The 14,710-nt window shown below is 36.1% G+C and overlaps 1 protein-coding gene across 1 annotated transcript; it reads right to left on the reverse strand.

Annotated features, from left to right (window-relative positions):
- Positions 1-3,408: 3,408 nt before the first annotated feature.
- On the reverse strand, positions 3,409-8,316 carry LOC113118625 (RNA-binding protein 7-like). The gene is made up of 5 exons (XM_026287934.1): positions 8,120-8,316; positions 6,886-7,048; positions 6,336-6,423; positions 4,993-5,086; positions 3,409-4,381 (listed from the first exon to the last, which is right to left on the reverse strand). The coding sequence occupies exons 1-5, from the start codon at positions 8,210-8,212 to the stop codon at positions 4,058-4,060; spliced, it is 762 nt and encodes a 253-aa protein (XP_026143719.1). The 5' UTR covers positions 8,213-8,316; the 3' UTR covers positions 3,409-4,057.
- Positions 8,317-14,710: the final 6,394 nt, after the last annotated feature.

Consider the following 14,710-nt stretch of genomic DNA (forward strand, 5'->3'; position numbering starts at 1 on the left):
AATTATAATTAAAGTTATATAAGTTAAAATCATTCATTAAAACCTAAATTTACCTAGGCTTTTATTTGTTTATTTATTGTAACGTTTTGCCTAATTATTATTTGTGATAAAAGCGGAAAGGAGACACAACCTTGTGATATATCCGCATGATAAATAATGATTTGTTTGTTTGTGCTTAAAAACATTAAATGTAATAATGCAATCAAATAGTGTATTCGATTGTCAATAATCATAGCCTACACTTAAAGAATAACTAAGGCAACGAATATAATAACTTTAGTTGATAAATGTGCAGACGGAACGCATTTCCTTGTTGTTGTTGTTGACTAAACAGTTTGTTGTTTTCTAGAGTTGAAACAAAGGCAATTTGATGCAAATTGAAAGAAAAAGAAGAAGAAAAATAGCCTACAGTTGTGTTAGTCACAGATATGGAGGGGAAAAATATATTTTATTTGAGGCTGCTTTACAGTGACGTGTGTCGTGAGGGCGCTAGGTTATACAAAATAAATGTGATATATCCAAAAGGTACTTAAGAATGAGAGTCTATGAATATTTATATAGGCTAACTGTAGAAATACATAGACTGTAATTCCAGTGGCATTTCTGATCAGTTTCTTTCTCCCCAATTTTTTAAGTAAAATTCGAATAAATAAATAAATTAATTAATTAATTAATTATGTAAAAAAAAAAAATGTTTTCCATGCATTGTTTCTGTAAGAGTATATTGTGAATTAAGAGGCAGTATCGACAGGTGTTTGTCATATCAGTGTCAGTAAGTTCAGACAGTGTTAACCGTGTGAAATGATGGAGGTGAACAGACATTTCTCTCGGTTTTGATGCAGAACGAGTGAGAAGGACAGCTCTTTCCAGACAGCAGCAGTTTAGTTTGACATTATGATGTTTATTACAGATGGAGCTGCTTTGATGTGCGTGGCGCACTGAACTCCTTCATCGAGCTCAGGCTCGGGTTTCTGCTGTCCAAATGATTATCATTTTCCCATGTATGAGAGTAAATATAACTCGCAGAGGATCCGAGATAACAGCCGCCGCGTTCAAAGCGTGAGGGATTATGTGAAGGAAATCTGGAGATCTCCACTGGAAAAACTTTGAGCTCTTTCTGGTTGGAGATCTTGATCAAAGGGAAGAAATGAGAACAACTGCTGCAAGCTTTAAAACAGAGGGATACAACAGAATTCAAGATAAACAGACTGTACAGTGGGAAGTGGGTTCATGTGGCACCTGTGAACTAGAGATGGATGGATGGATGGATGGATGGATGGATGGATGGATGGATGGATGGAGGGAGATAGATAGATAGATAGATAGATAGATAGATAGATAGATAGATAGATAGATAGATAGATAGATAGATAGATAGATAGATAGATAGATAAATAACCTACCAGTTAGGCTACATAAATTATGCACGCCAAAGTCCATTTTTGCGTATAATTAGTAGCTAGGCCTACGCCAAAAAATTGAAAGAAAATCGTGGCACTGAAACGCACATTCAAGAGATCGGGTCATGATATTAAAGCGTGCTCTCTCTCTCTCTCTCTCTCTCTCTCTCTCTCTCTCTCTCTCTGTGTGTGTGTGTGTGCAGGACATGTATTAATTAAAATGGGAATTTAAGAAGATATATAATTTCAACTCTCTTAAAATGAAGAAAAGGATATACATTTTAAAGGTTGTTCATTTTATGATTGACAAGTTTCTTAAAAGTTATAGGCTATATAGGCATGTAGGTATATCGTATACTTACAGAGACATTATATATGGATTTGAATAGAGTGGTGAAAGGCTGGCGGCGGTGAAGGGCCACAAGCAGCCATCGCTTTCTGGATCCCGGACGCCAAGCAGCTCAATCAATTAAGCGGTGAACGCGCAGAGGCTGAGCTCCTCGGTAACGCGTTTCCCGGGACAGCAGCTTCATTAGAACCCGATCCTCCGCGGATTAATGCACAGACCCGGGGCTCAGCGCGTTTCTGCATCCGGGAGCTTTGTGGGGATGTTCGGCTTCACGCGCACCGGGAGCCGCTGATGGCAGCTAAAGCACTTTCGGAAGGGCAGATTATGACCTCAGATCGGACATTAAAGGATTCCGCTGCCTGGTGTCACGAGGCTGTTGAAGCGCGACCACTTGCTGGTCAATGCCTGACTGTATCACTACTAGTCCAGTTCAAGATCTAATGAAGCCTTTACAAACATGTAGCCTACCGTTTCCATCAAAGAAAAAAAGAATAAAATCTTCACTGGCTGCAATATATTCCATAGACTATAATTTATTATGTATTTTATATATATAAATTGTAATTTGTTTTATATATATATATATATATATAATGCATGTGTGTGTGGTTGTACACATATGTAGCTGTGGGGTTTTTTAGGTGTTGGGCTTAGTGGACTCATTATTATACTCTTTTAGCCTTTGGTTCTTTAGTATCGTGAATTGTTTTTAGCTTTATTTTAAGTTTAAAAAATGTATTTGCTATTTTTACTCAATGTTTTTTTTTTTTTTTTTTTTATGTGTGTAGGTAATATGGTTAATATATTTAAGTGTTTATTCTGTTCTTCGTTGTTTTAATACTACAACTGATTGCTTCTGTTGTCCTAATTCGGATAAAATCGTCTGATAAATGGTTAAATATAATACTTATATATATATATATATATAACAAATTACCATTTAGTTAAATTTAAAGGTGGAAGTGTATAAAAGTGGGCAAATACGTTTCTTGATTAATATCTAATACGTAATGACGTCTTATTCTGCAGATTTTTTTTTCATTTGTAGGCTATGATGATAAGCAGTATATATGCTAACCAAACTATGAGCAAGTTAGAACTTTCTATAAAGAACACAAATAAAAGGACACAACACTGCTAATTAGATATTGATTAAATGTTCGTATATAAAAAGCCTGTTTTTTGCAAAATTGTAAGGATACACCTTTCTACGAAGTAATGTTCAGGTGTGACCAGGAAGACAGAACTAGCTAGAGCTGGAAGATCACCTGACCATTACCGAAGCAGTGATCATGCTCCAGAACCCAGCATGACAAGCAAACTGATATGAATAGAACTCCAACTCAAAATGTTTACAATTAAAAGATTTTACTTCTGTGCAAATCATTCAAAAACTGTCCCACTTTTGCATACTTCAACCTTCAATTTAATTATTGGAATAATATAATATTAGGCCAGTATTAGAATCCATACATAGGCTTATAAGTATACTCATTTAGAGAAACATAATTTTTTGTTTTTTGACTGACTATACATGCTTCAATTATGGCGCCACCTATAGACTGCTGAAATGCCTGTTAGATCAATTAAACAAGTATTTGCTGTATTAAAACAACAGTTTTCACATAAGAGAGTTGGACAACAAATTCAGACACATAGTGATGAGTAAACTGTGATTTTTATGAAATCAAATCTTGCACTTGACAGTAAAAATTGTGTATATACCAAAGTTATTAAAACTAGTTATTGTTACAAATTTTCAAAGACCATCTTGACAAATTAATATTCAGCATGATCCTAATCACATCCCTTAAGAGGAAAGTAGTAAGTCAACGGAATCAGTAAAAAAAAAAAAAAAAAATTAAAACAATTTTTTTTTTATCAAACATAAGTCACCTGAAAACTAGTTTTCTATTTTTCATGAGAAATCCTGAGAAATTACAAATTTGCTAGAGAAAAATGTACCATATTTTGTTCTTTTATGCATTTTGCCGTTGTACAGAAATACATCTCAAAAAGGACATTCTTACAAATAAAAACGATATAAACATAAGTACCCCCCTGAGATCAAAATATAGATTTAAAACAGGTCAGCACACAAAATGGCCCATTTATTACTAGTTTTGTATTTTTTTTTTTGTTCTTGCATCCCAGTCGAAATGTCTGAACTTCATGTCAAAAATGTGCTCTTTTTTTTATAAACAGTTGAGATGCAATCTACAAAATAAAAAAAATTAAAATCTAGGAGGATAACAAAAGGTTATAAAAACAGTTGATTAAAAATGCTTACAGGAGAACTAAAAAGCTTTTAAAAGTGTTTCCATCGTCCCTCACTAGAGTCTCTCCGTCGTTCAGGAGGGTAATTCCTGCCGTGTCCTCCGCTGCGGTCATCATGGTGATAGAAGTCACCTCGCCGATGCCGGTCATAGCTGTTCCCGCTGTGGCCGTGCCGCTGATCTCTGCCGGGATGGTTGTTGTTGTCCTGGTGAGGGTGGCGATGACCGCGCTGGCCGGACCGATCCTGCTGCCAGTGATTACTGTCTGGAGGACTGCGCAGCTGCTGCGTGCCCTGCTGGAGACCGCCATTGAACTGGAGCAACTGCTGCATCTGAACCTGCCACATGTTGTTCATCTATTACAAAAAAGAAAAGAAAAGTGAGTGAGTGATGACTTTAAATGCTTCAGAGCCTATTTAAGAAATAGATTTTAAATAAATAGATCAAAACAAAATCCAAGATTTAGATGAGTTTGTTTCAGATTTGGAGAAATGTAGCATTCCATCACTTGCTGGATGCTCTGCCGTGAATGGGTGCCGTCGGAATGAGAGTCCAAACAGCTGATAAAAACATCACAATAATCCACACCACTCAAATCCAAGTCAAGTTTTTAATATGTGCACATCTCTCTTCCGATTCAGAGGAGATGAATTTCACTGGAGAAAGTCATATTACAGAAAGAGGACTCGTATTTTGTGTGGAGTTAAAAAGGTCTTTATGGATTTGTTAGCTTTTCGCTGCACAAGACTTGATGGACTTGTGCTGTGGATTACTTGTGGATTATTCTGATGTTTTAATCAGATGTTTGAACTCATTCTGACGGCACCCATTCACTGCAGAGCATCCATTGCTGAGCAAGTGATGGAATGCTAATTGTCTTTTCTTTTTTCAAGTGTTCATCAGTAAGAACATTAACGTCTGGTCTAACATTAACAGAAGTGTGAGAATGAGCAGAAGGTGTTCTCACCAAGGCCTGTCTCTGCAGACTGTCAGGTGAAGAGAAAGATCTCTGTAAATGCTGCGGAGGAGAGTAGGACGGAGAGCCCAGCTGCTCAGGGGTTCTGCCAGAATAGAAAGTTACAACAGTTCAGGATAAAACCCCAAGAACCAAGACAGTACACCACTGTTACAGAAGTTGCTGCCAGTATGTATGTGTGTATATATATATATATATATATATATATATATATATATATATATATATATATATATATATATATATATATATATATATATATATATATATATAAACTCACATATTTATGTAATTCTGTTTTTAATAAAATGCTGTTAATTGTATTTTCCATTTAATCAAGAATCCTAAAAAATAATATTGTGGTGTTTTTATATCAATATATACTGTTTCCAACAAAAATAATAAAATCAGCCAATTAAAATGATTTTTGAAAGATCACGTGACACTGAAGACTGGAGTAATGATGCTGAAAATGTAGTTTTTCCATCACAGGTATAAAATCACATAAAAAAAAAGGTCAAACTGAATTATTTTATTTTAAATTGTTATATTTCACAATATTGCTGGTTTTAATCCATTTAAAACCTGTTAACTGTCACTCGTCCCCTCAGTGGGAGGCCTATGAATACTTCACTAATATTACAAATAAATCCTAATCTAATCATGACAAACTATATATCGTTGGGAAGGTCTAAGACTCCTAAATATATACATTTTCTTTTATTATAAAAAAGATTGGTAAGATATCTATGTAGGTAAAGTAATAGATTAATTTATGGCAAGAGTGCACCTCAAAAACCATCCATCATAACAGGAGTTCTGACCTTTGTCTGACCTTTTCTGGATTACACCATCAGAACTTATATATCACTTGAAAACTTAAAATCTCAGACTTCATCCTTTGAAACCCATTTTAAAATCAAACATTGCATGACCATGTAAATGGTACATCAAAATCACGTTACAAAATGTTTTCAGTCATGAATTTAGGTTAATTTAGGTATAAAAAAAATAGGTTTGGATCATGCACAAGTCTATGTTCAAAAATGAGAGTGACAGATAACATGTTAATTTAATATTCAATATCTTACTCGCACCAATCTTTTGATTTGTAGTGTATATCATTCTGCACACCTCTAATATTATACTCTGGATATATTATTCTGATGAGTTTAAAATTTAAGAACATGCGGTCATGAAATCAGAAACCCTCCACTTGATGAAATGCGATCACAAATGGTCAAGAGACACGCCGTGGGTAAACGGTGACAGGTCTCAGGTGAAATCTTGTGCCAGGATCACTCCTATAAATCACAGCATTAATCGAAGCTTACCTTCCACCGCGGTGAGCTGGTGTGTTTGCTGGACTGGGGTTCTGAGAGTTTGCTGGACTTTTGCCTTCCTGACTGAGATGACTGCTGCCTGTTACAAACAACACAGATTGAGATGAACATTCATCTGGTCTTACAAATCACATATTTTTTTTTTTTTTTGTAAGTAAATGTGACACCCATTTTATAACTTCTTTTTTTTTCCCATATCGTGATGCATTGCTTCAGAGTTGCAGAAAGTTGTTTCAGTGGGAGAGCAAGTTAAACAAACCCTTTTTTATATAATTTGTACACAATCACTCACCAACTGACCATAATCAAGTAACTAAAAGACATCAAAATTAGGTCTGTATACAATTCCAGCATGACGTTATTAGGATTATTTCTTCCACCAATGTTTTCTAATGACACATTATTAAAGGTTATTGTGGAAGTGCTTCTAACTCATAAAAGTGTGTGTGTGTGTGTGTGTGTGTGTGTGTGTGTGTGTGTGAATGCTAGACAGCTCTGAATCTCTAGTAAACACACAAAGCAGAAAGGAGGAGATCGGTACCGGCTCTGAACTGAATGTTTAGCTGCCGTCCGTGCAGACGGATCCCATTCATCAATGTTAAAGCGTAGGGCACAGACACTTCATGTTTGAAGTTTACAAACGCAAACTGTTTTGATTTTCCTTCATTGTCTTTAGGGATTTTGACTTTTATCACCGGCCCAGCCTATTGGAAAGAGAAACACATGTGAGACTTCTGATTAATTTTACTTAAGCCAAGACACACTGCAGGAAAAACCATTGTGTGTGTGTGTTTCATGCACTGGTGGATTCTGAGAGGCTAAATAATGTATTGCTGATAATATCTAAAAAACATTTTCATTATCTTATAAACATGTGATTTTGGGTTATTATATCAAGGACCACTCTTTAAAGGATGTTGGTTTTATTATAAACGTTATTTTTATGTAAATTTCACATTCATAAATGCAAGTTTGCAAAAGGCAAACCTCGAGAAAGAGATTAAAATGTATGTAGATGTAATATCAATCTAAAAATAGTAAAGCAATTAATATATGCTCCTCGTTTAACATTTTCACATAATAAATAATAAAAACAATAATAATTATAATGTTTAAATAACGGTGCTGACCTGCAAAGTATATTTTTCTGTATTAAAACTGATTAATAATATCCTATGGAAATGTAAATGTATAACATATATTTGTCTGTAAAAAGATGCTTATTACCCTCTCTTCTTTTTCCTTTTTTTTTTTTTTTTTTTACTGTTCCTTTTTTGTTGAGACATGTGAGATGTGTTTTTATATAGTGAGGTATGGCACTGTACATGCTACTTGTTGACAATAAAGCATAAACAAGTAAATAGTGTATCATTTGTATTTCAAAATTAGCCTATATTTCAGAAGTCTTGTAATTTACAAAAAAATTATACTTTTTATGTACTGCAATTAATCACATGGGGAACTATGGCGATATTTATTTGTTAAAATGGCTTGCCTTAATTGTAAATTAACGTCGCATTAATGAAAAGAAAGACTTAATGCAAATGAATGACAAGAGCTAAAATGTATTTGTGTATTAATATAACCAGCAAACCAATATAAGTTACATAATACTCTTGGAAAAATTTTTCAAATTAAGTGTAAGTGAGATCAAAAATGCTCCAAACTAAGTTAATTATAAGTTAACGCTACTCCAAACAACTGAGACGCGGGCTGATAGTAATTAGAAAAAACATTAGCATTAGCAGGCTAATGAACGACGCTTAATCACTCACCTGTAGAAACAGCTCAAATATAACTTCTTCTGTGACTTGAGGGTCCAGGTTCCCGACAAACAGAGTCCGGTCAGCCTCATCGGCTATTCCCATTTTGCAAAATAATGCTAGTCCAACCGGATGATTGCGTTAACTCTGTTAGCTCGCATTTATCACCAGCACAACTGTCTTTGAAACGCGTTTGCCGTGGGTGAGCTTTAACTGTCGTGATGAAGAGTGGCTTCACGACGCAGATACATCAATGACCACAGGGGGCGCCATTTCACTGTTTGAGAAATACAGTTAACTGTCTGTAACTTTTGCACTGTTTAAATGAATCTAATCACAGGTATTACTGCTAGATCTGGGACTCGGTGGGCATGATAAAGTGAGGTGGCTGTCAAAACATCAGAGATAATATAAATAATCATAAGGTACACATAACGAGTGGAAAAAGATCCCCTGAGACACACAATCCAATATTAGTGAAAAACGATGACCAGAATGCTCCCAGAATTAGATTAATGAAAAATGTAACGATTTTCCGTTACAAGCTCTATATAATATTCTGAAACTCCTTAGTTAAACTACTTTCATTGTTGTTAGACAGTGTTGTTAAAATGTTAAGAATAATCAAACACTGGGTTATGCAAATAAGTCACTCCATGCTTACATATTTTAATGCAAAAATGAATTGCAAACCATACTGAAAGGGGTCAAAATTTGGGCACAACCCCATCCCTTGATCTCTAGGGTCAGACATCAGGATGCAGTTCTGTTGGGTGCCGCTGGGTGCCGCTAGAAACACACGCTTCACATTTTAAGTGTGCAATTCCACCATCTAACAGTAGATGGCAGTGTTCACCCTCAGAACTACACTGACACCCAACACTAACTCCAAATGCACAAAACATACTTCTATTGAATTTATGTTGAGCTAAGGTGTATTATACAAATCTCAGACAGAAGAACAAAAAGAGAATGTATGTGCTTGTGTGAGAAAGAGAAAAGAGCGCTACTAGAAAGAAAGAAGCTCTGTGTCGTCTCCTCCTGTTGTTGTTCCTCAGTCCTGAGGTGAGCTCAGAGTCTCAGGATGGTCGATGTTCTTGGGCTCCACAGAGGCAGCACCTCACAGGGGAGCACTGAATTTCTTCGGCCTTAGTCACGACTTGGATTGAAGGTGAATTATTCCCCAGCGATGCTGTCACACATCGCTGTAGTGCACTAAAATTAAAAGTGTTGGCATTGTACTCTTACAAGTGCCCTTGTTGGCCTTTGGTGAGGCAGAATAAATGCCAGCCGGTAGTCTATATTTAACTGAGGCATCGTGACCTGTCTTGTTGCAACATGTCAGCCTGCCACCAATTAGCATAGTACCTTTGTTTTCAGTCAATAAGAAATGCACCTTATTTTAGTCTTATCTTGTTCTCGAAAGTTGATATTTTGATGTAATTAATTGTGCACATGCTTAAGTACAGGGTTTTTTATACTGGGCTCTAAAATTAAAGCTGGGGGTCCGTGTAACAGTAAAAAAAAAAAAAAAGAAAATTTAAATAATACAATTAAACAAATTAAATATACTATATTAAAATTATATATACACATTTATGTGTTTAAACCACCTGACGATATTATAATGTTTGTTTGTTTTCCCCTCTTTTTATTATCATATACAAGTTTTTCTTGAAAATGGTAGGCTATAGAAGAACCATATGAAACATTTCTAAGAATCTGGCATGTGCTAGCTTCTGAAAAAAGATTTCCCCTTTCTTTATTGCGAACACTTTTATTGTCATCCACTCAAAAGCTAAAGTACGTGAGCTCAGAATAGTTCCAGTTTGTTTATATTAAGAGGCCACTTAAGCGTATTGAATTCCTGATTAAAATGTGTCCAAGGCAGCCCTAGGTCCACTCAAATGTCAACTGTTACACTTAACATGATTAAGACATGCACTCTGGCATCCGTGTGTCTATCATATTAGAGTGTTTGAAGCCAGCCAGCGTTATTTTAGCCAAACGTGACGTGAGGGTTTATTGCTCTGAGCGAGGTTGGCCACCAAAACGAGCTGTGGAGATTCCCAGATCTAGGCCATCAGATGCGTCACATGCCGCATTCACCCTCTTCTCTAACCTTGGGGAAAATCACCAGCATCGCCACCATTATTCGCTGGAGACTTCAACCTCTGTCCCAGTTTCCCTCCTCCTCCGCTCTTCTCTCCAGCACAAATGTCTTTTTGACTCATCATATTCATAATTCATGTGGAATGAAGTGATGTGGGATCATTAAATGCACATGAATATTTGTGGGATGAAACCTTAATCGGGCCGGCTGCTGGCAATCTCAGCCCGGTTGAATGGCTGTGTCCTGTAAGCTGAGAATGGGCATTGTGTCTTTGCGCGAGACGAACCGAGCTTACGTCCTCTCTGCCGCCTCCGCTTAGGAGAGATCACTTTTTAAATGCCCCTGAGGTGTCACGGGATGCACAGAGATCAATCTTGCTTAATGCAACGGCCAGAGAATGCATCTGTCCTCTGCTGCATCGTAAGTGAATGCCTCTAATTATTGATGGATCCGCAGAGTGCATGGATAGGCATGGACATGTAAGAGATATTAAAAGCAGAGCGATAGGCGGAATGCGGCTCGTGACATGAACTATGCAGATGTCTGATAGGAGGCCTCGAATGGAACAGACATCGGGTCTGTCGTAGCTGTGAAATGGCTGCCAGACTGTGATGAAATGTCCTGAAGAGGAGTGAAAATACAAGTGCGTGGACGGAAAAACACTGATAGAGGGCCAAAGGCAAAGAACTGTGTCCTAGAGACAGATCGGAAGAATTCTAGTTATTAAATGAGACTGAGTTTTTCCAGAATTTGTACTTTTGCGAGAAATCACAGGAGGCGTCATGTTGAACCCGAGCTGATGTATAGACTCCCATTTAACGCAACTGATTTCCTCAGTCGTACTGAATTTAAAGGGATAGTTCTGTTATTCTGTGATCACTTAATCATGTCGTGCGACTTATTTTCTCCCATGGGACGTGGAAGGATATTTTTTGTAAGAATATTCAGGTAACTCTTTTCCGTAGAGTCAACTGGGGCACCGTATAGTGAGCTGAAGAGTAGTACACCATTCAGTATTGATATTGATTCAGTATTCTGAGTAAGAGATAATGTACATCCATCCAGATGTTCTCACAGAATCAGGACCCTGACACGAAGCAAACACAATGAAGACAAACTGATAAAAACGGTTTCTAGCAAGAGTACAACACCAACTTTTGTTACCCAGATAAGCCTGTGTTATCAGTTTTTACTGGTTGTTATAGAGGAAAAACATACCTCAGACTTCATGTTGTGACTGACCAATCAGAATCAAGTATTCCACAGAGCTGTGTAATAGATTGAGATAAACAGAATGCAGAATTTCAGTTAACATTTGCATGTAAGAAGATAGAATTAGAGTCAATTTAAAATCAAATAGCTGTAATAGAAAGGCAAACTTAACTTTGAATGCTTGCTTGACTAATCTTTTGTAAGGTTTATGGATGGATGGATGGATGTGTAATGCCATTTAAAGGAATTTATGTAGTTTATATATTTTATAGTGCAATCAAACGATTACTAGCGATTAATCACATACAAAACAAAAGTGTTTGTTTACATAATATATGTGTGTATACTGTGTATATTCATTATGTAAAAAAATACAAACACATGCATGTATATATTTAACAAAAAATTTGTTGTTTATATATTAAATATATTTATATATAATATAAAATATAAGAATATGAATAAATGCATAAACATGCAAATATTTGTATATATATAATGTGCAGTATGTGTGTGTATTTATATTTACATAATAAATATACACAGTAAATAAGGGTTAAGTCATAAGGGTTACATTTTTTTTTTTAAATTGAGATTTATATCACACGAAAGCTGAATAAATTAGCATTCCATTGATGTATGGTTTGTTAGGAAGACAATATTTGGCTGAGATGCAACTATTTGAAAATCTGGAATCTGAGGGAGCAAACAAATCTAAATATTGAGAAATTCACCTTTAAAAGTTGGTCATAAAATTGTCCAAATGAAGTTCTTAGCATATTACTAATAAAAAAAAAAATAGTTTGAATGTATTAACAGTAGGAAATTTACCAAATATCTTCATGGAACACGATCTTTAATGATTTTTGGCATAAAAGAAAAATTGATAATTTTGACCCATACAATGTATTGTTGGCTATTGCTACAAATATACCCCAGAGACACTCCTGGTCCAAGTTCACATATACAAGTGCACCTCAATAAATTAGATTGTCATGGAAAAGTTGCTTTATTTCAGTAATTCAACTCGAATTGTGAAACTTGTGTGTTAAATAAATTAAATGCACACAGACAGGAGTAGTTTAAGTCTCTGGCTCTTTTAATTGTGATGATTTGGCTCACATTTACCAACACCCACCAATTCACGATCTTAACAAATTAGAATACTTCATAAGTATTTCATTTTTTTGTGAATTGTTGGCCTTCTGGAAAGTATGTTAATTTACTGTACATGTACTCAATACTTAGTAGGGGCTCCTTCTGCTTTGATGACTGCCTAAATTCGGCGTGTCATGGAGGTGATCAGTGTGTGGCTCTGCTGAGGTGGTCTGGAAGCCCAGGTTTCTTTGACAGTGGCCTTTAGCTCATCTGTATTGTTTGGTCTCTTGTTTCTCATTTTCCTCTTGACAATACCCCATAGATTCTCTCTGGGTTTCAGGTCTGGTGAGTTTGCTGGCCAGTCAAGTCCACCAACACCATGGTCATTTAACTAACTTTTGGTGCTTTTGGCAGTGTGGGCAGGTGCCAAATCCTGCTGGAAAATGAAATCAGCATCAGCTTCAAAACTCTGGTCAGCAGAAGGAAGCATGAAAAAAATAAATCACAATGGACCAACACCAGCAGATGATATTGCACCCCAAATCATGACAGATTGTGGAAACTTAACACTGGACTTCAAGCAGCTTGGGCTATGAGCTTCTCCACCCTTCCTCTAGACTCTAGGACCTTGGTTTCCAAATGAAATACAGAACTTGCTCTCATCTGAAAAGAGGAATTTGGACCACAGGGCAACAGTCCAGTTCTTCTTCTCCTTAGCCCAGGTAAGACTCCTCTTACGTTGTCTGTGGTTCAGGAGTGGCTTAACAGGCTTCAGTCTTCAGTCAGTGTGTATTGAATTTATTTATTACACAAGTTTCACAATTTGAGTTGAATTACTGAAATGAATGACGTTCTAAATTGTTGAGATGCACCTGTCTAATGTAAACAAATACTTTTATTTTGGATGCAATTAATCACGAATAATCATTTGACAGCACTAACATTTAATCATATTTAATCATTTACTTTTGTGATCCAAGGTGCAAGAGAACTTGTAGAATGCAATATCTGGGCTGAATTCATTTGAATTACAGTTCGGTAAATTAATCTTCCTGTCATTCCAATTAAAATTCCAGTTCAATTTCCTGTCGGTCAAGTGACCAATTTAATTCAAATTCAAAACTGTGAACTGTCACATAACATTAACATGCAATTCTGTCACATAAAACTTGCATGAATCTGGACCTCTTTTTGCAATACGTTTATGACATTTATTATGTCCTTTTCTTTAATGTGTCCTTTACAAAGATGGAACTTGGTGCTTAACCATCATAATACGATGCATTGCTTGCAAAAATTAACTAGTTAGTCAAAAATGTTTCTCAAAACTTGGTCACATTCAATTATTTAAAAAATATAGTACTGTCGTTAATGTTAATACCGTTCTACATGTACTGTGTTAGGCTAACCTTGACTTGTCATTTGCACTTACATATTGTTGCTCTTTTGTTAGTTTTGATTTATTCTATTGCCCTCATTTATAAGTCGCTTTGGATAAAAGCATCTGCTAAATGACTATATGTAAATGTAAATGTAATGTTGTCATGCAAAGGTAGTTTAGTAATGACTTGTAAGGATTTGAGATTGTAATCAATTACAGATTATTATAGATTGCCACTATTATAGAAGTCCACCAATAAGAAACTATACTATTAACCAAAGGTCAAGAGCTGTTCCAAACACTAGTTTGCAAATGTTCATTGTAACTTTGATTTCAAGAAACTGTGAATCCCCAAACTATGTTGGTAGCAGTGGAACGAGCAATTATAGTTAGCTAACAATGCTTTTGGGAAATGCACCCTGTCTCTGCAAAGCTGCACAATCATACAAAGTCTGAGTCATAGTGGGGTTTGTGTGAAACTTCCCACATGCACTATAGATTCCCCACGTTGGACTTGTTTCCAATGCGGCATTATTAAATTTCAGTTTGGACTGGAGGCACAATTACTGTCACGCTAGCCCCTCCGCTAACACTTGCATCATGCTCGCAAGTATTGCTTGCAGTCCTGTGCAAGCTGGCAAGCAGCTTTTACAAAATCCACATACAAACAGACTCCATAATGGTATAATCATACCACATCATTCTGTCTCAGAAGGTGTTTAATTACTTCAGTAAGGCAGAATCATTTTGGTTTAGCTAGGAGAGACTGGAGGGCCATTGTATCATGAATCAAGAGTAA

This window comes from Carassius auratus, chromosome 18, assembly GCF_003368295.1.
Source record: "Carassius auratus strain Wakin chromosome 18, ASM336829v1, whole genome shotgun sequence".
NCBI classification, from domain to species: Eukaryota; Metazoa; Chordata; class Actinopteri; order Cypriniformes; family Cyprinidae; genus Carassius; species Carassius auratus.